Below are 26,389 nucleotides of genomic sequence, written 5' to 3'. Positions count from 1 at the left end.
CTCCCTCCTCCATGGCAGTAATTCCTTCCTTAGAACTCTCCTGTACAGCCAGGGTTCAGTATTACAGCTCGTTTTTAAAACGAGGGAAGACTACTGAAATAAGATTCGCTATATTGGAAGGTATAACATTTGTGGTTCAATCATCACTGACCACGGAGCAAATAGTGACAAGCCCTGTTGCCACAGCTCCTTCCACTACTATGTACACATTGCACCACACCAACATCTCAACTGAAGTCACTCCTGCCACCACAGGGCGCACTGGAAGTAGCACACATGCTGTTGAACACTAAGCTACTAGCACCATAACTATTACAACAGAAACTTAACAAGGATTACAAAGCTTGTCAGATAAGCAGGACAGCAGAAAGCAGAGCTTAAACAGACCTGACAGTGGTGGTACTGCAGTGGGACAGCCAGCAGGACCACTTTGGTTTGTACATGCTACACTAAGTGTACACCATTCCTTCGGCTGGACTATCTCTCCCTGCTCCGGTACCACGGTGTAGCTCTACGTCACATTGCAGTAGCATGTGCTCTTAAAGGAAAAAAGAATAGAGGTTTGTTCTGTTAATCGAGTTCCCTGTTGCTGTGACAATTGTACAACATCCTGATGACGTGTTCATTTACAAAGGAAGAACATAAAAGTGAGATTTAATATTCAAGTCCTAAACAAGGAATACTGAGGAGTATCCAAGTTTTTTTTTTCTTTTTTAATTTGAAACTGAGTGAGTAGTAAATGTTTTTTACTTCTCTTGAAAGACTGGATTTTATGCAGACATGCTAACTCCCATACAAAGAAAATAATCTCATTACTATATATAGGTGAGCAGGAAGATGCAAGCACAAGCCATACGTGAGAAATCACATCCTCTTGCAGTTTATATGAAAGTAGTAAGTAACATAAATAGGATTTAGAGCTGAAAGATGATGTGGTAAGGATCCCAGGTATCTGAGCAAAACATCAATTTAGTCAGTGAGTACATCCGAGTAGCGTATGCTGAGACACAGTCTTCTGGCACCGAACTCTTTCAAAATGTAGCTCATAATGCCTTCAGCATATGTCAAACCTCAACTCTTTACAACCACAGAAACAAACCTTGCCAGGGAAGATGAAAAAGAATTATACTGCAGAAAATTCATACTGAATTGAAGGTAGGAGATACATCAAGTGCCTTTGATCTCATCTATAGTCTTTTATATAGGCGTTATACAGAAGTTAAGTTCCCGGTCTTTCATTAGCAGACCTGCGTTACTCTGTAGCTCCTTTACGCAGCTAGTCACATCATGAAGCGTTACCACAGTCATTTATACTTCAACGTCTTTCTGTTCCTTAACTAATTTAGTATTTATACAAGCATGACTGCTGCTGTACTGCTTACTATACTCTTCACTTCCACTTTTTGCCCCCATGTGCTTTTCCAAGACTGGTCCAATATACAGAGACGTTCAGCTACTGAAGATTTTCTGTGCTTTTATACAATTCTTCAAGGTATAACTCTTCATAAAATTCTTTGCAGTAGCATTTAAAATCTAAAATAGGCTTTATTTGCAGTGTGAGCTTAAGATAGAGACTAAGCATTTGAATTAATGGGTTTTGTCAACAAGGATTATCTGAGACTTTTTTTCCTTGAATATGGCTGAAAACAGTGTATTTCACTCTCACCACTTCCCACTGGACTTTCAAAAAACAAAAAAATCCCCAAAAGGATGAGCAAATGCATCCTATATATTCAGTATAGTTATTAAATGCAACAATCACCTGCATTTGTGCTTCTAAGTAAACTCCAACATCTAAATAAACTCCAACTCAAGTTTATTTTTACATATATTTAGATTTATTTGCTATACATCACTGTGACCTTAGAGTACTTAAAATCCATTACAGGATTTTTTTTTGTTGTTGTTGTAATAATCTGTCTTAACTCCACAAAGACAATAATACTGCTGTGGAAGACCAAAGGGGAGAAAAGCCATTTCAATTTATTTACAGTTCCTTATTTTGTAAACATTTAGTCTACACATTGCACTAAGTTCTAATAAGGATAAAGAGCTATACATAGAGACAGGAAACAAAGCCCTGTATTCCTATTCATATCGAGCATTAGCATATTATAGATGAAACATCTGCCCTTTCTCATTACCATAGCAGTAAGCTGTCTTCAAATAAGTTTTTAGAACTTTCCAGAGATGTAAATATTTTGAAATAATATACAACTACATCTACTAAAGCCAACCCATTTGGCTTTTATTCCATTTCTAGAATAATTTAAAGTGCTATAAGCAACCCGTCGATCAACACTTCTATAATAACAAAACTACTTTAAACATTAATTTACAAGATAATATACAATGTTCATCTGAAATAGCTGAAATTTCAGCACAAAGTCAGTCACTGTCACACTTAACAGCAATTTTTTTGTTTTGGTTTTTTTTTTGTTTTGTTTTTGCAGAACATAGAATGAAAGCTTTGAAACAAACAGTTTTTTTGAGCTGTTATTGCCACAATGGCTTATCAGTTTTCCTACAAAAGTGGACAAGAGCTACTGGAACTGTATTCTAGCCTGTCTTTTTTTTTTTTTTTTTGAGGTCACATGACAGTAAGTTTGCATATTCCACGAGTCTACTGAATTACAATATTGTCTACCTATAGTACATTATCTCATTTTAATCAGAGCTGGTGCTAACTGTAAATTTACAACATAGACCCACTCAAAAACATCACAACTATTTTTTCTTTGGACAGGAATAAGCTATATTCTTGGAGTTGATGTGCTACACGGCTACAACAGTATAACAGTATATATCTGACACTTTATGTTGAAGAAAGATGCATCTGTTTCTGTACTTTTAATGCCCTACTATAGCTACAAATTGTTCACCGATTTTCGCTTACTTTAGGCCTTTTAGGTTTGTGGAACTACCACATTCTTACATTCCCTTTATTTTACAAGTCCTTGCCACGTAGCTCAACGTTGTCAGTACTTGTCCCAAACCTGCAGATCATTAACAGCATGTGCAGAACACTCTAATACAGTCAGCATGCAGCTAGAACACTATTAACTGACTTTTTTCTAAACATGAACAATAAACAAGACAAGTGGCACCGTTGAATTTGGATATCTCCTAACTTCACCATATGTGTACTGGTATGTGTTAAGAAGGAATGCTAGGCTTGTCATCTATTTGTGGCACCATATGAATTAACCTGTCATTGGTCCAGACCAATCTCCGCAGTACTGCTGCCAAACACCCACACGCAGCTTTCTTGTATAGGTTCAGAGGGCAACTTCATTCATAGACATAATCTGAATACAAAAATAACAACCTATATTCGATGAAGCAGCCCCCTTGCAGGATTGCAGAAAGGTGTGTGTGGGAAACCTGGGAGGCAACTGTAATAAGGATAAGAATTTTGTACGCTGCAAGGCTCAAAGTAACTAATGTTAATTTTTAGTCCACATAGTCTGTATTTTGTGTCTATAGCTTAGAAAGAGTAGGACAGTATGTTACAGATGTGAGAGCATGAAAAAGTCTGCTATTTCAAGATAATAACTAGATGTTCACTAGATGGACATGCTAAAAACTTACAAAAAAATCAAAAAGGTAAAACGGTGCATTATATTGCTCCTAGGGATTTCTGAGCTGCACTGATTCTTGTCAGGTTTGGGACAATACCCTGTAGAAATAGTTAAATACTCATTCAAAAGCCCAAATTTCTATGTCTTGAATAATGAAGTCTTCTCGCTTTGAAAGCGTATGATTCCCAAATGTTTTACATGAATGACTTCTTCCATGGTAGAGATCACCATCGAGCCAAAGAGCAAACTCCCCTCTGCAAGACAGACAATATATTAAAAGCAGAAGGCTGAAGGAGTAAGCATTAAACTTATGAATGTATTTTTCATTCAGAATTCAGAAACGAGGAAGAACTATAGAATTCTTTTTCAACACACATACCTCATAGCTGTTGATAAATTTGAAGCTGCAAAAGACTTATATTTTTACTCATTATTAATTTGGGAATATCCCTCTTTCAGATATTCTGAAATAAAAATCTAACCAGATTTCCTCAGTTTTCAGCTTTCAGAAAAAGGCATAACATTACTCTCATACATGAGATAACGAATAACAGAAACATCCCAGAAACTTATGCACTCTCATAGGGGGAAAAAAACGCATGAGACAACATAAAATTTCTGAAGACATTGGCAGTCTTGGGATGGTATACTTTCAGTTCAAGCCTCTTCTAGTTATACATAATTTTCATGTTTGCATACCTTCAGAATCATACTACCTTGTGCCCATTCTGAAAATAACAAGACACACACACAAGTAGAGCATGTGAGGCATCGTAACCTTGCAGGGCTGAAACTCTGTGCCACACTACACTGAAGACAAGCCTCCTGTTACAGCTTCCTGAACACAGGAGGCTAAATATCTGACATACTAAATCTTTCCTAGCTGGAAATCGTGGAGTCCTGAGCTATCAAGTAAAGTCAGCTCCAAGTTTTCTTTTCAAAGGTGTGCACACACACACTCTAGGGTGTGCAGACTCTAATAACAAAAAGGAATTATAACTTACCCTCCTCCACCAAAAGCAAGGGAGTCCATGTCTCCTTTAATGAAGAACATGTTGTCTCCTGTCCATTTGAAAACCTAATGAAAAAAAAAGAAAACCAAAACAAAACAGTAAGTTAAAGTATCTGAACTTTTTGTTTGGGTGGAAGGGAGACCAAACAGCAGTAAAGACACACTATAGGGGGCTAGAGGCCAACTTAATGAAGTTACCAAGTTTACACAGAAAATTGAGGGAAAAGATACATGCAGACAAAAATACTTATATTTTATACTATTTAAAATAAGACCATTCCAAAATAGGTTGTCTTTGAAAACTGAAACGCTTCTATACAATGAAGAATACCCAGAAAATATGCTTAGGTTAGATGACATGCCCTTTAAAAGTATGTAGTCTGTGAATTTTCGGACAGATGCCTGACAGAATTTATAATAGTAGATACATCTTCAATACAACAGAAGAGTCAGGTTGAGTAAGTTTTTCACTATGCAAACACTACTGATTTGCGGTGCACTTACAGGTTCTGTGGAAAAACTAGTATGATGACATTTTGGGGGCCAACTCAGAATTTTTCAGATTTTTTACTGGTAAATTTATTCAATAATTATCTTCAAATAATGTATATGGGGGGGGAAAACAAAAGCGTATGAAGTTGTTAGTATTTACCTCAAAATCTGGAGAAAAAGTGAACATAAATGTCTCTCCAGTCCCATAAAAGCCATCACTCACTTTAAATGGTTCGGATGCTAGTGCACCAAAAACCTGGAGGCAAAAACATGCAAGAGAAAATAATTAAGAAAAACTACACGGAATCTGAGAATCTCTAATGATAGTAACTGATAAACAAAGTGGGTTGTACCTGTTGCCAGATTTGGAATTCACTACAGGAGAAGCCTTACATAGTATCACTGTTCCAAGTACATTGAGATAAGGTATGGTGCTTTGTGATACAATAAAAAGAAGGTAAGAGGACTCTATCAATGAAAAGTCAATGTAGTAAAAAAATCAAAAGGGATAAAAACTAAACTGAGGAAGTTTTTGGAAACAATATATACATTTATAAAAATTCAGATCAAAAGGTTCTGCTCCTTCATGTGTACCTTGTCTTCCACTTGAGCTAGGCTATTTTCAGCAAGTTCCTAGCTGTAACTGAGTTATTTTTCATGTAGCTTTTTTGTTCCAGTCCAAATAACAAGTGCTGGTTACCCTGTCTACAACAGAGACAGATTTTAACTAAGCCTTTGCTGGGTAGTAAAAGTATTTATAATATTCAGTAATAAGAACATTGCAACAGTAGTTAAAAAGGTCTATGGACTGATTATTGGATTTTTAAATCAGATTAAAGTAGTCTCAATTTATCAGGAACCAGCGTAACTAGAGAAAAAGAACCCCGCATAATTATACAAAATCAACTATATCCCATGAAGTACAACCCTCCTCAAATCAGTATTTCTGTTGCTAGAAGGAAGCTTGTTTCAACATTTGCAAGAGCAGAGTAGATGCAAGTACCAAAGCACCCCACTAGCACATTCTCATTTGTCTGTATGAGAAAATAAAAAAAAGGAAGGTGAAGTTTCTGCATTGTTGTTCACATTAAGCAGTGAGTTTGTGAAGCATGGGACTGACGAGAGTGAGGCATTAAAGCTAGTGTCCTAGCTTGGATTATGTTCAGAATATAAAGCAGAAATTATTATTTTCTTCTGCCCATCCTAAGAAACTCCTTGGCCATAGGTAGGTTTTCCAAGCATTCCTTTCCATGGTGAGCTTTGTAGTAGCTGTTAAACACAAAACTAGGTGATTGTGAACTTCAGATGAGGAACTCGGGGATTATATACAGCTATCATCATCTAATAAAGACTGCCCCAGCGCAATTTTGAATTACCAGTTCAGAAAAAAACAGTTAGAAATTTCCCTATTTCTCAGGAATTTTATGTCATCCAGAAGGTTTCTTGTTCAGAAACTTCTAACTGGAACAGAAGATAGCAGGCCTGAAGGAAGAGTCATGTAAACAAAAGACGAGCTCATTATGAAACAAAACACCCTCCTGCCCTCAATACACAATCGTCCACTGACTGGTTATGAGAAAAAAATTGCTAGTCTTCTGAAGAGTATCGGGATAATTTTCTTGAAGCATCCTGATAGACATAAGACACATTCTGATGTGCATTAACAAATTAATCATGTCAATAGCAGATGTTTTGACATTTTTGCTGAATTCAAGTCCTATTAGAAAGAACACTAACTCCAAAATCCTCTAAAAAGTAGATTTGGCTCAGTTGAAATACGTTCTAAGCTGGTAATTTGGGTATTGCTGGAAGTCTCTACAAGTAAAGGCTGGGACAGAGATTCTTCTATGCATGCTTTATCTAGTGTTGGCTAAGACTTAATTACTTCATTCATTAAAAAAATCCATTCTTCCATCAGAACTTTACAAATTATTGGTTCATTGTTCTTCAAAGACAACTGACCAAATATTAAAGCCTTAGATACTAGGTATTTGATTACCCTAATCCTCAAGTTTCTACCACTTGAGTTGTTCAGCAACATAAATTATTTTTTTTAGGGTTTTATTTGATTACTTCAGTGTCGTAAAACAATAACCTCCAACCCTGACTTCACGCATATTTTCTGCAACACGAGAATCTGAACTTCAGGACAGTAGTACCTGATCTTTACTACCTGTTCCATTAACTATCTGTTAAGGTTAAAAATTAAAGATGAAACAGTCAAAAAGAATGTATAATTGCTGTGGACTATTCTGTCTATTGCCAGAGTTCTGCAGAAACTAATACTCAATTGTTTTTTCTCTTTGTTACCTTTGCACATGTACTCTCTTAACAGACAGAATACATAAGACTTTTTTCCTTCATGTGATTTCAAGTGCCTCGGGCAGTAGGCAAGATTTCGGGAACCTGGGTGTAACTTTTCTCTGTCAAACATTTTATGACCTTTGACTGTGCTTACTGTACACATGTAACTGAACTTAAATAGAGCATCTTTTAGAGTAAAAATCCATATTGAATTCCAGTTAAGAAAAAAAAGTGGGCTGCCGAAATAAAGAAAACTCCATGTTTAAATAATACATTAATATTTCCCAGCAACTCCACAGCAATGTGAAGCCACTGAACCCTTCCAGTTATTCCTGATTTTATATGTACCTTCAAACTATCTGAGTCTCTGGATCCTAACTTCATTTAAGGCCTCAGGTTATTCAAAGACAAGCTCTGGTAGCTACATTTGGATAGCTAAGACATCTTAGTTCAGATCAATACCTGACATTACATCTAGTAAGTAAATATAAGTAAAAATGGAGTAAATGTAAGATTTCATTAACAATTGTCATTACTTGAGAGGAATTAACCTTCCATTAGAACAACATACAGAGTTGTGCCAATCCTTATCACAACACTTATTTCACTGTCTCAGATCAGCCCAGGACTGTTATTTGTATACCACTGAAACACAAAGCTAGCACATCCTAACCCTATGGAAAACCTTCCATGTTTTACTTAAGAGACTCTATAACTTACTTCACAGATACAGGAGTATCTATTCTATATTATTTCTAATTATAGTAGATTATAGTAATAGTATATATAGTATATTTATATATATACTATTACTATATAATTATACTAATTATTTCTAATTATAGCAATTATTTCTAATTATAGAACAACTTAGGTTATATATAGAATGTCAGATGGTCTCTCAAACAGTTCACAGCTCAAAGGAGGACTAATTCTAAAGCTATATTGGTTGACTTAGAGTCTTGTCCAGTTAAGCTTTGAGTACCTCCAGGAATCAGGATTCCACAACCTCTCTATGTACATGTTCTATACGCTTCTATCACTAAATCCGGGTCTTGAAAGATCATGTGTTTGCTATAAGCAACATTAAAAGAATCAGGCTTTACAGCAAAACAGCAATATGCTTCCCAACGGTTATTTTAGTCCTTTGAGAAGTGATGTCTACAGAGTTTCTGCAGGAGATTGGACTGTTGTGGCTAGTTTTTGGGAGTGGGTACCTAAAACTCAAGTTCTAGGCTCCATGCCTCACGCTTTTCCAGTGTACATAATACAATCTGAAGAATGACTTATGGTAAAACTAGACAGTCTTCTGGGTGGTTAACTGCCCAGAGGTTAATTCCACTTCTGGAACACCACTTGTTTAGTGACTCTTGTTCAGGAATTAGGTGTTAATTTCTTTTCCAATAGCTGTCAGAGTAGACAGCTTGATGTCTTCACTAACAGAAGCACATACCAGTAGACAGAGAGCAGTCAATAACAACTGCAATGTAGTTACCTATAAATTTCTTAGGCACCTTTACTAGAGGATCTCCAAGAATTGACTACAGCAAGCTTCTTAGGTGGCTTCAGATTCCAACCTTCAACTAGACAGTGCTGAGTGTTGATACAAAGCTTTAGTTTGTGAAAGCTGAATGTTTAGGTTGCTTTTTTTTGACAGCCTTTTAAGTAAAAGTTGTTAATTAATTTTAAAAAGAAATCAAGATTGGAGGTGGTTTTGGAAAAGAAAACGGGTGAGGCTTAGCAGCCTTTAACAAACCATATGATGAAAAGTTATAAGGTACACTAGCTCCTTACTCAACTTAAATGTCAACACCAGATAAAAGGCTGTCTTCATAAACATGGACAACAAAAACAGGGTCTCAGAGGAAGTATCCTAGTAAATAAACTAATTCTAGTTCAAAGGAAAAGTATCTCAACCGAGGATAAGACAAAACCACTATCTTTCATAAACACAGAAGCTATAAAGTGGGCAGAACAAGGAATGCCAAAAAGGAGTGTGGAGGTATGCTCAGCAAATGGCAAGAAACCATCTGGTCATAATTCTGTCATTCTTCAAAAAGGCTGAATCTCATCTGGTATCTTCTATGAACTACACAGCTTAGAAAACAGGCATTGATCTTTGAGCATAAAATATGAAAAGACCTAGTCTCTCTTAAAACAGATTCTGGAAGGGCATAAACAGCATTTATCTTAGCATATGGTTAGTGAACTATTTCTGGATACAATCTCCTGTAAAAAAGGTAGTCAGGTTCTTCTTCAGTCATGGAAAGCAGTTTTATAGGACTATCTGCCAGGAAGGTATAAGATATTAAAGATAAATTAACCACTTTCAAAAAATCAATAGCTTCTTTAAAAAATGGATGACCCTGATTAATTACTGTCAAAGGGCATAGTAGGCTACCGTTGTCTTACTTTCCATTATTGCAGATCCTTGCATCAAGAGGAGAAAGACTACACTGAATTTCCATAGGTTTTGAATTAAAAGGTAATGTAAAAGCAAACTTTCAGCCGTCAAAGACATTTCACAGGATATGGGAAAAGCTAGGAGTATAGTCAGGACCCTGAATTTTAAGGAGATAGACAGCAGGACCCCCTGGGAAACAGTCCTCAGGGGCAATGGAACAGAAGAGAGCTGGCAGATCTTTAAGGATGCATTCCACACAGCGCAAGAGCAATCAGTTCCCAGGTGTAAGAAATCAGGCAAGCAAGGGAAGAGACCAGCACAGCTGAGTCATGGCATACTGGTCAAACTGAAGAGCAGGAAGGAGCTACACAGGCAGTGGAAGCAGGGACAGGTATCCTGTGAAGAGTATAGGGATGGGGTCAGGAGGGCCAAGGTGCAGCTGGAGCTGGATTTGGCAGAGGATGCAAAGAATAACAAGAAAGGCTCCTACGGGGTCTATAGTCACATAAACCAGAAAAGGAAAGTCAAAGAAAGCATACCACCCTGATGACCAAGAATGGTGGCCTAGTATCAACAGACTAGGAGAAGGCTGAGGTACTCAACAAATTTTTTGCCTCAGTCTTCACTGCAAACCTCTCTCCTCACCCCTCACAAGCCAATGGACTGCAGGATGGAGACTGGGGGGATAAAGCCCCTCCCGCTCTAAGGGAAGATCAGGTTCATGACTGCTTGAAGAACCTGGATATACACAAGTCTATGGGACCTGATGAGATGCATCTCAGAGTCCCGAGGGAACTGGCTGATGTAGTTGGCAAGTCACTCTTCATGATATTTGAAAAGTCATGGCAGTCAGGTGAAGCCCCTGGGGACTGGAGGAAGGGAAACATTGTGCCCATCTTTAAAAAGGGGAGAAAGGAGGACCGGGGGAACTACCGTCCTATCAGCATCACCTCTGTGCCTGGGAAGATCATGGAACAAATTCTCCTAGGAGCTATGCGAAGGCACACGGAGGACAGAGGTGATCTGAGGCAGCCAGCAGGGCTTTGCCAAGGGCAAGTCCTGCCTGAAAAACCTAGGGACCTTCTACGATGGAGTAACTGCATCAGTGGACAAGGGAAGAGCTACGGACATCACCTATCTAGACTTCTGTAAGGCCTTTGACATGGTCCCCCACAGCACCCTTCTCTCAAAACTGGGGAGATATGAATTTGATGGGTGAACTGTTCAGTGGATAAGGAACCGGTAGGATGGTCGCATCCAGAGGGTAGTGGTCAATGGCTCGATGTCCAGATGGAGTCCAGTGATGAGTGGTGTTCCCTCAGGGGTCCGTACTGGGACCAGTACCATTTAATATCTTCATCAATGACAGACAGTGGGATCGAGTGCACCCTCAGCAAGTTTGCAGATGACACCAAGCTGAGTGGTGCAGTTGACACACCAGAAGGACAGGATATCATCCAGAGAGACCTAGATAAACTGGAGAGGTAGGCCTATGAGAACCTCATGAAGTTCAACAAGGCCAAGTGCAAGGTCCTACACCTGGGTTGGGGCAACCCCTGGTATCAGTACAGGCTGGGGGATGAAGAGATTGAGAGCAGCACTATGGAGAAGGATTTGGGGGTACTGGTGGATGAAAAGCTGGACATGAGCCGGCAATGTGCACTCGCAGCCCAGAAAGCCAACCGTATCCTGCGCTGCATCAAAAGCAGCGTGGCCAGCAGGTCGAGGGAGGCGATTCTGCCGCTCTGGAGTACTGTGTCCTGCTCTAGAGCCCTCAGCACAGAAAGGACATGAACCTGTTGGAGCAGGTCCAGGGGAGGGCCACAAAAATGATCCAAGGGCTGGAGCACCTCTCCTGTGAAGAAAGGCTGAGAGAGTTGGGGTTGTTCAGCCTGAAGAGAAGGCTGCGGGGAGACCTTATTGCAGCCTTCCAGTACTTAACGGGGGACTATAGGAAAGATGGGGGCAACCTATTTAGCAAGGCCTGTTGTGACAGGACAAGGGGTAATGGTTTTAAACTAAAAGGCAGTAGATTTAGACAGGATAGATCAGGAAAAAATTTTTTACAGTGAGGGTGGTGAAACACTGGAAGAGGGTGCCCAGAGAGGAGGTAGATGCCCCATCCCTAGAAACATTTAAGGTCATGTTGGACAGGGCTCTGAGCAACCTGATCTAGTTGAAGATGCCCCTGCTCACTGCAGGGGTGTTGGACTAGGTGGCCTCTAAAGGTTCCTTCCAACCTAAACCATTCTATGATTCTAGAATTTCTCATTAATAGTTTGACAGAGAACTACCGAAAACACCATTCACAATAATGGTGAAGGACTCAGCCTGTAAAACTTGTCTGAACCTTTCCTTCTGTAGCATACATTGTATGCTGAACACACAAGGATTTCACTCACTCTTGTGTGGAACCTAGGTAAGACCTGGCACGCACTGTGAAAGAGGTAAGTTCAGGTGGCTACTTGTCCCAGAAGTCCAAGGAATGCTTTCAAACATGTTCCTGGGCATTCGCCTGTAAGTTGAGATTTGTCATGTTTTGTTTCACAAAAAAATGATATGTCTATGAATTCCCTGTTTTTGTTGGGCAACCATGACACTTTTTGAACTTGCAAGCTGAGGTATTCATATATGGAAGGTCATCTATATAACTGCAGCCACAGAACAATATTACATGCTGGTGGCAAGACAGCCCCGTCAAGAAAGGGACATTTTCTTTCTGGGCCAGATAACCATGTAGTACGAGAGAGATATCTTACAAATTGTTCTTGAGAAGCTAATAAGGGAATCAGAGAAGGAAAGTTACTGAAGTACATTTAAGAAGCTGATGGGCCTATTGAGACATCTCAAGTCTACTGAATAGCTTTTATCTTCAAGACTGAAAAGTAAATGAAGTTCTCTTTTAAAGAACTTCTGAGAAAGACAGCTCTACTAGCAGAGACTTAGAAAGGATTTTTCTTTTAAAGAAATCCCTGAGGCAGGAAACAGAAGGAAAAAAACAAGCTGTGACTTGAATTAGAAAGTATACCCTTCATTTACAGTTTTCACGCCCCCTGAATGATACGAGGTCATATGAGCCCATGCTTCCTGAAAATAAACAGTGGTTACCAAAGTGGGACAGATAAATCTGTGGCAGTAACTGGACTTTGCAGCGGTTCTGTCAATTCTTCACAACAGCAGTAACTTGCTTCCACAAGAGAGCACAGAAGTTTCAGAAAGAAAGAATCAAAGTCTCATGCCTGTCTGTAACATTTACTTGTTATTAGAATATTTAAAATCTATTCAAATGGTGAGATGTGATCCACTTTCTGTAATTCATTCCCCAGTCAAAGGAGAATAGAGCACAACTAGAGACTCAAGGAACAAAAACTCATGGTGCAGCAAAGGTCCTGCAGCCCTTGAATGGGAGAGAGATGTTGGCTGCAGCCACAGAATGTGCCAAGAAGCATTGGCCGCAGCTTCAATGACAATCCAATTCAACAAGATCTTCTGGTATCAGAAAGTTTTAAAGACTGTATTTCTTGTGCTTTAAGTGCATTAAAGAATATTAGTTAATCAGTAATTGGGTACTATGAGACTCATGCATTGGGACAGTGAATTTGTACCATTGAAGTATTTCCTAGAAATGTAGTATGTCAGATGATTGCTTGACAGTGAAACATGTTTTTAGAAGTCTCTACATAACTATCAAGGAGAAAATCAACTTGATGCACATGATTTTTATCTCCCATGATGGACTGACATGTCAGCTATTCCATTATGGTCCTCAAACATTTTTCTCCACACACAAGCATTTTCCTACCTGTCCATCACTGTCCTTGATGACTAACAGCACAGGTGTGTCTAATCCCAGCATAGATCGATACAAAGTCTTCAGGCTCATGCCATGCTTTGCAGTACTGTAGACAAGAGTCCATGGATATCCAATGGTCCGTGGTGGAAGAGATTTTGTGAGCTGTTAACAAGGTAATGACAACTCTTATTTAATACATTTTTTACTATGTTTATGAATATATTACATACAAATGAAAGCTGATCATGTTCTTCTGAACTACTGTTAGTATCCTTAAAATGTAGTTTAAAACTTCACACCAACCCTGAAGTTTCACATGTATATTTCCTATGCTTAAGAGACTAAGAAAGCGGGTTTCTCTTCCTACATCTACCAGTGACTTGCAGCAGAAGAATGATTTACCAACTGAAGAACATTTGTTTGGTGACGTCTTTAAAATGTTTATCTAAAGACAATAGAACTACATAGTTATTCTTGCATAACAATACTATGTCTCAGTACTGGAGAAACTACATCTCTCAGTTCAACAGGTTACAAGCTGAAGGATAAAGGACGCTTGCTCTCCTGTTCCTGTACTTTTGAACACAGCCTTGATCCAAACCTTCAAACACACATATTTAATGAGACGACTTTGGACTGGACAGCAAGAACTGCAGTGAAAGCCAAGCTGTTTTCAAGGAAGAATGAAATAATGGCAAAGACAGTAGTATGGTCACAGCGTACTTAAAAAAAGCAGCATTTTAGCAATGAATTGTGTTGTGCTTATGCATTTAATATCACACAAGGTCTTCCTACTGGTGTGTTTCACACTATCGTCTTATATCGTTTACACTATATAAGTTAATACCTTTTCAATTTGTTCTGCCTGTAGTAATTCACTGGGATCGCTAAGATTTGGCCGGAATGCTTCAGGCTCCAGGTCTGTTTTGATATTTGTTGCCTGTTTTGAATTGATATCTTCCCTTGTTGTTATCTAGAAAAAGAACAAGAAGAAAATAAGTATTTGCAATTCTATTAGCAGGGAAGATAAACTCTGCAGATTTAAGAACATGCAGTTGCCAATTTACAGTTACGCAACTCCTTCAAAAATTTAAGAAGTCCATTAGATTTATCTGACCAAGATTTCCACTGCTTCCAATAGCAAGCTAGTACTATACATTAATGATAAGTTAGAGACACTTACTCAGAAGAAAACTATGGTTTTATCCTAATAAAACCCCCAAAACAAAAAAACCCCAACCAAACTAAAACCTCAAGAAAAGTCCTCGTAGACAGCTGAAGGACTCCAAATGCTTTTCAGAGGTCAGCTTACAAAGTGCTTGTATTTTCCTACTAACGTAGCATTTACATTAAGTGTAATTAAAAAAAAAAAAAGACAGAAAAGGAGTTGAAACTTCAACATGGACATTTCTCAGTAGCTTCTGAGTCAGTACTCTTTTAGAGCACATGTGAAAGTTTTCAGATATGTAGCAGACATGTGGAAAGATTGCTGTCAAGTATTTTGAGTAAAGCATCTGAATGGAACCATAGGAATACTGCTGCTCCATAAGCTGATCTGCTAGAGTACTTACGGAAATCAGAAAAGTAAGTATTGAGAGGGTGGGAGGGGAAAGCAGCAGTAATACTTATGCTGCATAGTGAGCTCTGGGGTCTGTCAAAGAAGCACTATGCACGAAGATCCTGTATAGTTTAAAACAACTGCCCCAAAACTCCTCATCAGATAAGATAGTTTACAACAGCTTCTTACATCCCAGTCTACTTTCATTGGCATTTTCAAGCTAAAGTGCCACTTGTTGAGAACTAGACTAGCTGAGACCCAAACAGGTTTCCTTCTATAAATCTTGCTGCAGAAGTAGTTAAAACTTGCTGTGGGGATAGTGAAATCTGACAGAGGAGTAGCACACAGTGACAGAAGTTCGTAACTTCAGCCACTGCAGCAAGACTCATTAAAATCTTGAGAGATTTGCTAAAGAAAAAAATTGTAACAAGAATGAGTGCATCTGAACAATTTATCAGCCTGAACCAAGTTTCATTGAAAGCCAAGAGACTGTCCAAATTATTTAAAGCTATTTTCTTGAAATTCTCAGGATTCATCTGCCAAAAACACCTCCCAACTTCAGAATAATAACCAGTGTTTGCCACATACCTCATACTCTAAACATACAGGACAACTATGGTATTTCACATACCACCATGATAAACTTTGCCAAGCTTTTGCTATGAGAGCTTTCTTAATTAACAAAAGAAAAGCCAAATCAAAGAAAACTCTGAAATACAGATAAGACTATTTAAAAAAATACAGCCACCTGAGCCTAAAAAGGATATCCCTTTCCTCTCCCTCAAGAGCTATGAAAAAAGTTACTATCTCAAACTCCTGTTGCTTTATAAGCCTATTTTAAAGTCAAAGTATCAAAGTATATTAATACAATAACTTAATTACCATGTTAATTCTTAACTCAAGAAAAGGTGCACTTAAAATGAGTATCAAGCAGGCAAAAAGCTCAAGCCTTCCATTTTTCAACTGAAGGTAACAAGTATTTCCAATGTGAACTATGCGCTAATTTCCATATCAAAACAAAAAAGTATAGGCATTTATCCATACAGCTTCATGTACAAAATGATGACCCACGGACTGCCATTACAGAGTGCTATTTTTAAAACATGTTATTTGGTAGTCCAACTCTTTTCCACCTCAAATGCCTTTCATACATCAACTCCATACAAGTTCAGCATTGTTCAAGTATAGAGCAGACGACTTATTCACTTTGTTACTCTTTAATTCTGAATAAAGTGCACCATGCAAAACAAATAATTTGGATTGAAGTGGGGTGGGGTTGTGGGTTTGAGAGGGTTTTTTGTGGGTTGGATTTTTTTGGATTTTCTTTAAGTAGTATTATTATTATTACAGTAAAGCGACCTCCTTTTAGGAAGAACACTGCTTTGTAGAAGTGGACAAAGACACTTGTCTGTTCAAAGGTATCTGAGAAAACACAGTGCAGTTCTGAAGCTTGCGAATTTATATCCCGTTAAACTTCGACAGAGTAGACTGACCCTCAGTCAGATTCCATGGGCTTCTGAGGTTTGTAACTGCCATGCAGTCTACACCACAAACACTTAAATGGCCTCAGAGCAGAGAGTTTATAGGCTCCAGACCATCTCATTAGATTTTTCAAGTCTGCCTAAACCCTGAGTTTAGGCATTCCAGGTTAAAGGTATTTGGAAGGAGCTCTTGCTCTTCCAGGATATATTAATATAAGGATTCTCCACCACCACTCACCCAAAACAGAACTGTTTTGTTCTCAAGTGGGAAAGAAATTTTTTTTCAGCAAAAAAATTTTTGGTGTTGTTTCTTCATAGAAGTAGAACTGCAGCTTTTGGGTTCATGCTCATTATTAATCTATGCAACTGTACTACTTACAAAATATTTTAAAGCAATTAATTACTGATTATTAAGCAAACAGAAATAAGATATAGGAAAATGTTTTCTTATGTGGAATTGCATACTAGGTAAAAAAAGCCAAGACCAAAATAAAGAAAACAGAACTGAGACTTTTTATAGTTTCAGCAGCCAATTACTACAGGAAAACTAAATACCCAATGCTTCTGAGGAGTTCTGGCTATGCTTTCCATCAGTAAGTTATGTATGACGTACACAGCAGCTAACAATTTTATAATCGCCAAAGAACTAAGAAACACCTAAAGAGAATGCAAATATCAGTTTAAGTCCATATCAATAAACCATGAAAATTTCGAACCAAAGTACTGTCTTCAAAGTACTGTTTCTGGAACAGACAGTTCTGTTACCAGCTCCAGGTGTGTGACCTTTGCTGTGTTAAATTGCCTCAGTTACCTGCTTGTGTAATGGGAAAAATACTTACCTATTCCACAGAAGTTGTAAAGCTTCATACTTGCCATGTACTGTGAGTTTCTTGATGAAAGATTCCTATATAAAATTAAACACCCATGCAACAAGGTTTGGGATTCTTCACCTGGTTTGCATTCTTTTTAGGAAAGCTTCTATCTAACACAACACACCAGTCTAAAGCGGAAGTTAAGACACATCACTCCAAGTCAAGCAGTACCAAGAACAAGTTTTCAAATTCTGACAGAAAATTCCTGTTTGAAAATGTTGGAAGTAATAATTCCATTATGAAGTTACTGATTCCATCATTGCATTACACAATTAAATACATCCAAAACAAAGGAATTTTCTGCTGGATCCTTGTAGTGCCGTAGACAAGACAAACCCACTCAGTGTGGGACTTGCCCTGATCAAAGACTCTACAAAGAAAGATGTTTTAATATCTGGAGATGGGGTTTAAACTACTGAAGAGGGCACCTGGAGACGTCTGCAGAGTGTGCGCAGTTCTTCGCTATTTAGAGCATCGATCCTGCGGTGATACTCAGCCACTGACACTACCTGAATATGGAGACAGGAAGACAATAATTCCACTGACAGTTGAAGAAAAGTAAAAAGGTAAGAAAGAAAAAAGTGGAGGAGATTAATGAAGGGAAAATGTGCAATGATAACAAACAAACAAGAAGTGCTAAAAGATGTTTGTTTCTGCAAGGACGATGTGCATGTAGGTGATTTTAGACATATGAGTAGACACAGCAAAGTTACAAATTAAACACTAATGGCATTAGCAGTCAGATATATCTCACTGCTCTAGGATGAATACAGAACTGAATAGGAGCACAAAGTTACCAGTACCAGGATGCTAAAGTAGAGGTCAATCTGAGTTGCATGCCTTAACCCAAACTTTTCAGCCCAAAGACCTCTCATATACTCTTTTTACCCAGATCAATGAATTCTGTGAACCTGGTTTGCTTTCCCGGATAAAGACTGGAAGCAAACCTCAGGCTCCTCAGTAGGTTCTGACTCTTCTATCTGGCAGTGAATATACAGATAAAGACACGGTAGCTGGACTAAAGTTTAATAACTCCAACACCACCCCACAAGATGTTTATCCTGTGCTTTCTATTCACCTCCAAAGTTTCAGGAGCTGCTCATCTGTCAACACACTCACTCCAAAGGGCACCTCCACTTTGGCAGGAGGTGTACAGCCAGAAAGCCTTTAGTCAGAAAGCTCTAGAACATGCTGCTCTGGTGCAACAAGCTGGCTAAAAGACTACAACAGTCAATTTGATGTAACTACAGCAAATAATGTGATTTTGAGAACAACTCAAAATCATCATTTGTATGAAAGCATCTTAAAACAGCTGGTGAAGAGATTAAATGGATGTCCCATGTAGTAAGAGGGTATTAAAAACTTCTAGAGCCTACCACAGTGCAAAGGAAGACAACCACAAGTCCAGCAGCTCCCCATCTACCTGCCCTTACTACAAGGAGTTTGGCCAGATACTCGCCACTGTCCTGAGTACAGAGCCCACAGTCATGCATGACTGGCTCTTGAGCAGCGATGGTTCACTCTACCCCATGCAACTGCAAGGCAAGGAAAAAGGAATACTTGTGACATCCAGTTTTGTTACTGAATAATCAGTAATTACTAGCACTCATTTCTACCATTTTCTACTGTTGTGTTAAAAAATATAAAGAAAAATTGTTGTAAATTGTATTGGTTTCTCAGAGTCAAGTAGCTATATGCAAAGCTTTAACAGTATTCCACTCAAGCATCTAAGTGATAGTGTAATGAAGTCTTTTACTTGCTATGGCAGTTCATTGTAAGTTACATTTTTCGACCCAGCACCTTATAAATGTAATCCTGAAAAACAATATTGTGAACACCCTTTAGCCTTGTTGCTTTTTTAAGCTTAGCCCCTACCACACGAAATGCACTAGTTAACTTAATGGTCCAAAAATATGTGGTTACTTAAGGTTACTTTGTTTTGTCTTGCAAAACAAAACCAAACAAAAATATCATCCCTGGCACCGATATATAGATGCCGTGTCACATTCTGGAATGTAGATATTTTTACAAGCAATGCCATCCTGCCTTTGACTTGTCAAACACATACTCTATAATATCCTGTACCTGGGAACTGCTTATCAACCCTTTTGGTCAGTGATCAAGATCTGAAACACCTTTTCATATGCCATGGGGGTACCTGCATACTCAGAACAGTGTGCATAAGGTATTTTGATAAAATTCTTACCTGAGAGAAACATGAATACTTATCCAAGTATGTACACAATAATAGCTCTTTGGCATCCTGAACCTGTTGCACACCATCACGTTACATCTTTACATCTGTTCCGTGAACAAAAGCCTGCACAGTGGCAGACCATTGGTATGCAATGACACACATCATAAATAGCGTGTCACAGAATGATAAACTCAACACAAACATTAAGGGCAAGGAATCCACCCTCTCAAACCCAGTGTTTATTTGAGTACAGTCCATGCTAAATTCTAGTAAGTAAACCACAAGACGAACTGTTTTAATGTTATCCACTCATCACTGAGCTAGGCTTTAAATGAGTACGTTAAGATACCTCAGGAGCTCAGCTACAGTACCTGACCTATAAAATACTTACAGTTTATGTCAACATGCTTTATTTTTCCTCTGAGGTGGACAAGATTACATACCTCAGGATTCCATAGCTCATTTAATCATGAGGTCACATATGTCTAAGCCTACTGGCAACTACCTTTCCATTCATGAAGTGATAGAGGTATATCTTGCAGACAGCTAGCATTTTGTCCCTGCAAGGCCTGAGGGGGCTGTTTTGAAATTTTAGTAGTACCATTAGAAGTTTATTCTGGTTTATAATAAGGTTGAATTCATAGTTTGCTTATGCTGTTTCCTCTTCCATCAAGATTTCCTCATTTTCCTTCCTTTTAGTCATGTTAATCCTCTATTCTATTTCACCAAGCTAAATAAACCAGTTATTTTCTTCCCTTCACCACAGTTCTACATCAACTGTCTGTTCTCCTGATCATTCCAGGAGTTACTTTCTACCTCATTCCACTTTGAGCTTTCATTCTTAAACACAGAACTCCATTAGTTTTTCACACAGTATTAGAAATACCTGGAAAGCAACGTCGTTCACTTGGGAAAGACAAATGCAGTTTTGTATGCATCGTACTGGACTGCGGTTTTCAGTACAGAATGTTTCTTTGCAATAAAATTCTTTTATTTTGGGGCAGGTAGCGGTGGATGCCATTAATCTGTATTTCACCAAGGCTTTTGATGCTACCCTATAGTAGCCTTGCAATTGAATCGGTTATGTATCAAATGCATTTAGAACAAGGCTGAAAAAGCAGCTGGACCACTGGGCTCAAAGGGTTGAAGTTACTGATTGTTAATGACTGGAACAGGCTTCCCAGGGAGGCTGCAGAATCTCCATCCTTGGAGACTTTCAAAGTTTGACTGAGCAAGGTCCTGAGTCAACCTGGACAAGTTCTTACATTCAAGTCCTTAAGGTATAGGGAAAGGCTTTCAAATTCCAGTACAGTCCATGTCCTTATGCAGAAATTGCCAAATAGCCCAAAATCGTACTGATCTAAGTATCCTGCCCAGGATTAAAGAGCAGGCCTACCTACACGAGTTTGTTACATGCTTTATTTGCTGCACTCTTCACAAACGTCAGATCAGCATCCAGTTTCCTTGATGTCCAAAGCTACTTTTTGAGGATCAGGAAGTGTTCCTGAAGGACCTTCTGTTTTCTCTCTAGTTATTTTCTGCTTCAAAAAGAATGCAGGAGGAAAGAACAACAGCTAAATGTCGTATGGTTAACCTGGACACTGGTTGGAATAGACAAAGCAACAATGTGTATAGCCAGGAGATTAGAATGCTTCAGGGCAAAAATGATCCTGCTTAGGGACTTGGAACAGTCTACCACCGGACAATTCAAAGGGCTAATGAAGTTTATAATGATGTGGGAGATATCCTTAGAGATCTAATACTACCTGCTCTATTCATAATATCAGCATTGATGAGAAAACATCAGATGAGTCGTATGACTCTTGTAGCATCAATGTCTTCCAGCTTGACACCCCACACCATGTATATGTGAGTTAACCACTTAGAATGGACAACAGTTTTAATATTTAATGCATTAAGTCAAATTGAGGGTTTGCAACCAAGAGGCTTAGGATTCTTCTTTTGGAGAAACTCATGTTTCTAAACCTTGTTTTTCTGAAGGTATGTCAGAGTACCTAACTCTTGCAAGATATGCTGGCACATGCAGTGAGCAAAACAGAAACCGAAATTCCTACTATAGAACTTATTTGTCCTTCAACGATACACATGAAAGGGCAGTTACAATTGTTTGAATGTCCAGGAAGGACAGTTTGCCAAGCAGGTGGTGACAAATTAGCATGTTATGACACTGGTCATAACAATCCACTATATGCAGCTGTAAACATGAAACTGTTTACACCAAAGAGGCAATCCTCTGACAGTTTAATGAAGCCAAGAGTGACCAACCCAGACACACTTAATGCATGTTTGCTAGCAGGGTGGTGTAAAGACGTGGCATTTCAGGACATGGTTTAGGAGGCATGGTGATGTTGGGCTGATGATTGGACTTGATGATCCTAGAAGTCTTTTCCAACCTTAATTTCTATGATTCTAATTGCTGCCCTCAAACCAAGCAAAGCTAACATTTGACTTAACAAGTAGCTGAAACTGTCTCCTTCGAGAAAGGGAGGGTCTTATTAGAGCTAAACAGTGTTTCTGAAAGATAAGAATGGAGAAAGTGCAACGGTGTAAGTGGTTCTCTTAAGTTACCTATATCTTCATGATTAACTGTAAATATGAAACAAATACAATATTAAGAAAAAAATGAAGGCTGAACAATTTTACTTTGGACCTTAATACATCTGCGTAAAATCAGGTGAACTGCAAGCTTCATGAACATTCTTCCTCGAGAGTCAAAAAACAGTTTTGCCTTTAAAGTTCCAGGACACTTAGTTGAAAAAATAAATGCCAATGTAATTTCATCAGGCCATTTACAAAGTTACTCCAAAATATCAGTGCATATCCAATTCATCAGTAAATGGGGGGAGAAAGAAAGGATCAAACCCTTTCTAAAGGCTGTAAATACCTTCCCGTTGAAAATAAAAGGTGCATTTGTGAACTGAATGCTGTTATGAGTATTTTAAGAGAAAACCCTAACTTTGTTTTTCAGACAAATGTAGTTTCCTCCCAAAATGTTAGACACTGCTTGAGAGAAAGCAATTGAAGAAGCATTCTTCTCCTTTCCAAATACAATTAATTGGGACATATTGATTACACTACAATAATGCATTAACACATGGGATTTACCACATCAGATAAACAGTTACAGGGTATCACCCTGAAAAAACTTATGACTAATTTAGCTTCATTTTTATCGAGAAGAAAAAAATCCATGCGTAGTGTTTCCATGTGCCTCCTCGTATATGTAAGCCTCAGTTTAACAAAACAGGTAATACGAAGAGTTCAGCTGCATCTATCAGAGACTATTTACATGCTCATACCATCAGAAGTGTTCCTAGATATATTTCGAGCTAGGACCCAAAAATAAAAATTATAGATGAAAGCTATTGTAGATGCAAGTCCAGCCCTCCACTACATCAACAGTTTAGGAAAACAGATCAGTTGAGGGAACTGATATTTATCTGAATTCCAACAGCATCTAAGAATTCAAAACCTAGACACCATTCTTTTAGACAGGCACTGCCTAAAACCAGACCACCCAAAACACCGAACTCCCCCCAAGAAGGAAAAACAAAAAAGACCCACCCTCTGGGTTCAAGCCAGTCTAAGAAAAAATGTGAAATACAAACATATGAGAAAGCAAATTGGGCAGTATCAGTCATTCTGAGAGCATTAATAAAACTGCTGAGAGTCTAAGAATGCACACGAGAGCAGGAATTAGCACTGAAGCAAATACTACAGTGACACCGAGGGACATGATCCCAGTGCAGCTTTGCAGGACCACAGTGCGTGTAGGCTCTTGGGGTTCTGGACCTTCTTATGGCTAGGAATGCAGTTCATGCAAGCCTGCTCGGGACACTGGGGTGGCTGCAAAGATAAGTCATTTTCTCTCTGTGGGTTTCAGCCAGTTCAGCTCCCTGTCACTAATGGTGACAAGGAAGGGAAGGTACAAGAATCAGCCATTTTAAGCAGAGGAGGAGGACTAGAGAATCACAGGAGTCCCCTGAACTGGCTGGCACTGCAGTTCTTTCTCTCTTTCAATTCATTTAAAACTGGTCATCTCAGAACTGTTCTGCACGCCCAGGTGTTTTCCAGAGCAGGGACAGAAGAGCTAAGTTACATGACCGGAACATTCTCCCTGTGATCAGTATTGTCTCCACAGCTTTGCAGGACAGACTGGTAAGTATCTGCCTCAAAGTACTCTAAGCCCACAAAAACTGTACCAACTAATAATTAACAAATACTGAAGATAAATTAAAATATCTGCAATAACCAGAATATATGAACTTGAGAAGGGAGCAATCAAAGCCTTCAGCACCCAGATACTGTAACACTGAGTCTCAAAACCTTTATAACACACTATTTTTTCAAGATATGAGAAAACACTAATTTGAGAGATGATAATGACAGCAAAAGAACTAAATTTAAACATGGTTCCACATTAAACAAAGCTTTGGATGTTTGTGCAAAGAATTAAGAATTAGATTTATGAAAATTTCTTAAAGAGGCAGGTCAGACAACTTGACTCACTTTGACAAAAGAAAGATCTGTAGCAGCGTTACCAATAAAACCCAGCTGTCTAGGCGTAGCTGATTTGCCTTACAAAATAACTTAAGGAAGTTTCAGTTTCTAGCAAGCAGAGAAGCTACCAATTCAGTTGCCAAAACCACAGCACCTGGTGCCTGGCTTTAAGCTGCCATCCCAGGAGAAGGCAGGCTGAGCAAGGTTACACCTCAGTTCTGACAGTGCCGTGCAGAGATCCTCTCCGGTACAACAAGGAAGTACTGTACATGCTTAGAAGTAGGTAACTGAATTACAGGCCGGCATAGAAGTATTTGTGTCTTCCACCAGAAATGATGAAATAAGGATCAACTTCTGATTGCACAGACCATTAAAAACATACAGAGAAAATAAGCCTCTTACTCGTTTGTTTTCTCTCAACTTATAATCAACCTTTCAAATGTTCATCTGCTACTGTACTTTGATCACATTTTTAGGAAGGCCTAGTATTTAATGATTATGGAAGATGTAAGTAATCTAACACCTAATAATTAAATGGAAGATCTAGTCAAGGTATGATGCATAACTCCCCCAATTTTTTAGGCAGTGAGTATGGCAAATGTGTGTCATCAAGGAAAGGTTCTAGGTTTACTGATCAGTGTAAGAAAGTACTGGATTGCTCTCTGCTTTTTGTGTATTTATTTTTAAAGAGATTCAGATAATCAGTTCATTCTATTACTCTAAAACAAAACTTAGTCTGGAAACATGACTTCAAAAAGATCTTTGTAGCAGTATTATTAGATTGATGCAGCTTCTCAGTTCTGCCATCCACAGGGATGAAGTACTAAATTCTCATCTTCCCATGGAAGCCCCTCTTATTATATCTCCGCAAAAGCCAAAGAACTACAGCCATTATTTTACAACTACAGTTAACCAATAAATCAAGAACCTCAGAAGTTGTGCAAGTCTCAAACCATTCGAGCTATTAAAACCAAAACCACTTTAATTTCATTTGCATAATATCATAAGAATCTAAAAACCAAAAGATAAGTTCTCATTGTTTTTGTCCCCTTTGGCTGCTCTGCCTATTGAAGCTCTGCAAAGCATTTGGGGCAGGACAAGCATTCCCAAAGAAGGCAATCACCTTTTGTTCTCTTGCATTGTCTGATGTCCTTTGTCTAAAGTGCTTTGACAGCAGAATGGTTGTCAGCATTTTTGACATTCTAGAAACTGACTGGCATCTCTTCTGTTGCAGTACAATAAAGGGACACAGTAAATACCAAACACATTTACTAAAAAAGTGGGAAACCAACATTAGTGGCTTTTTGAAGGGGGAGCACACCACCTTGGTTAGTTACTATCGTTTTTGCCTTTTTTTTCCCCCTTCTGGGAAAGAATCAAACCCCTACAGTGCTCAGCCCAAATTTACTCTATCACCGCAAAAATAACACAGGCCTTTCAGGTAAATAATCCAGATCAACTTAGTTGATTCAAGCAAGTATTCTTGTTTTATTGTATCACTCCATTTGGTCCAGCTATTATGTTATTTCATGTCAAATGGGGTTTCATCCAAATTTCAAAACAACCACTAATAAAACATTTAGTCAAAAACCTGTATATCATATATGCTGCCAGTCTTTCATCTGCTTCTCACGTGTCTTGTATAACACAGAAGTAATGGTACCAATACTCCTTCCCTCTTTTCTATAAGAGGGTTACACTTGCACATAGCTTTATGATCATTCATAAAAGGAAAAAACCCAATTTCAAGAATAAAGCATGCCTTGTTAACATAGCAACATTTAAAAAATATTCCCATCTGTAGATACTTATATATTCTTTTATTGATTTCACTCGTTTAAAATAACTCTTCGCTACCTCTCACAGCAAAGAAGATTCTCAGTCTTCTTCCGTTCAACCTCTCCATAAGAACTGGTAACTATTGCTTTTATTAGCATAGTTGGACTCTGGCTAAAATGAAACATTGGTCCTATGGGAAATAACTATAACAAGGGATACTGCTACTTTTTTAGTTAGCTGGGGAAGGTATATCTATATATTTTCATATATAGGTATATATTAAAAAACACATTTTTAGTAAGCTTAAGGTCTCTCTTATACTGCTAAGGGTATGCTCAAATTACATTTGAGTTTATTTAGGAATTACACGTCCATTCTACATTCCATTGCCACAG

General features: G+C 38.4%; 1 protein-coding gene across 9 annotated transcripts in view; it reads right to left on the bottom strand.

Annotated features, from left to right (window-relative positions):
* Positions 1-1,962: 1,962 nt before the first annotated feature.
* OXR1 (oxidation resistance 1) overlaps positions 1,963-26,389 on the bottom strand; it is a 296,193-nt gene continuing 271,766 nt past the window's right edge. For 6 of the 9 annotated variants that reach the window (XM_075085597.1, XM_075085598.1, XM_075085603.1 and 3 more), the window contains 6 exons: positions 17,926-18,006; positions 14,434-14,559; positions 13,596-13,748; positions 5,246-5,341; positions 4,586-4,659; positions 1,963-3,835 (listed from right to left, as the gene is read on the bottom strand). In XM_075085597.1, coding sequence (XP_074941698.1) covers positions 3,700-3,835; positions 4,586-4,659; positions 5,246-5,341; positions 13,596-13,748; positions 14,434-14,559; positions 17,926-18,006 — 666 coding nt within the window. In that variant the 3' untranslated portion in view covers positions 1,963-3,699. The remainder of the gene's footprint in view (positions 3,836-4,585; positions 4,660-5,245; positions 5,342-13,595; positions 13,749-14,433; positions 14,560-17,925; positions 18,007-26,389) is intronic. The other 3 variants (XM_075085599.1, XM_075085601.1, XM_075085605.1) reach the window with 1 other exon arrangement.

The sequence above is a fragment of the Phalacrocorax aristotelis genome, chromosome 2 (genome assembly GCF_949628215.1).
Source record: "Phalacrocorax aristotelis chromosome 2, bGulAri2.1, whole genome shotgun sequence".
Classification (NCBI taxonomy): domain Eukaryota; kingdom Metazoa; phylum Chordata; class Aves; order Suliformes; family Phalacrocoracidae; genus Phalacrocorax; species Phalacrocorax aristotelis.
The sequence above is the reverse complement of the archived record's forward strand: the minus strand, read 5'-3'. Positions and strand labels throughout refer to the sequence as shown.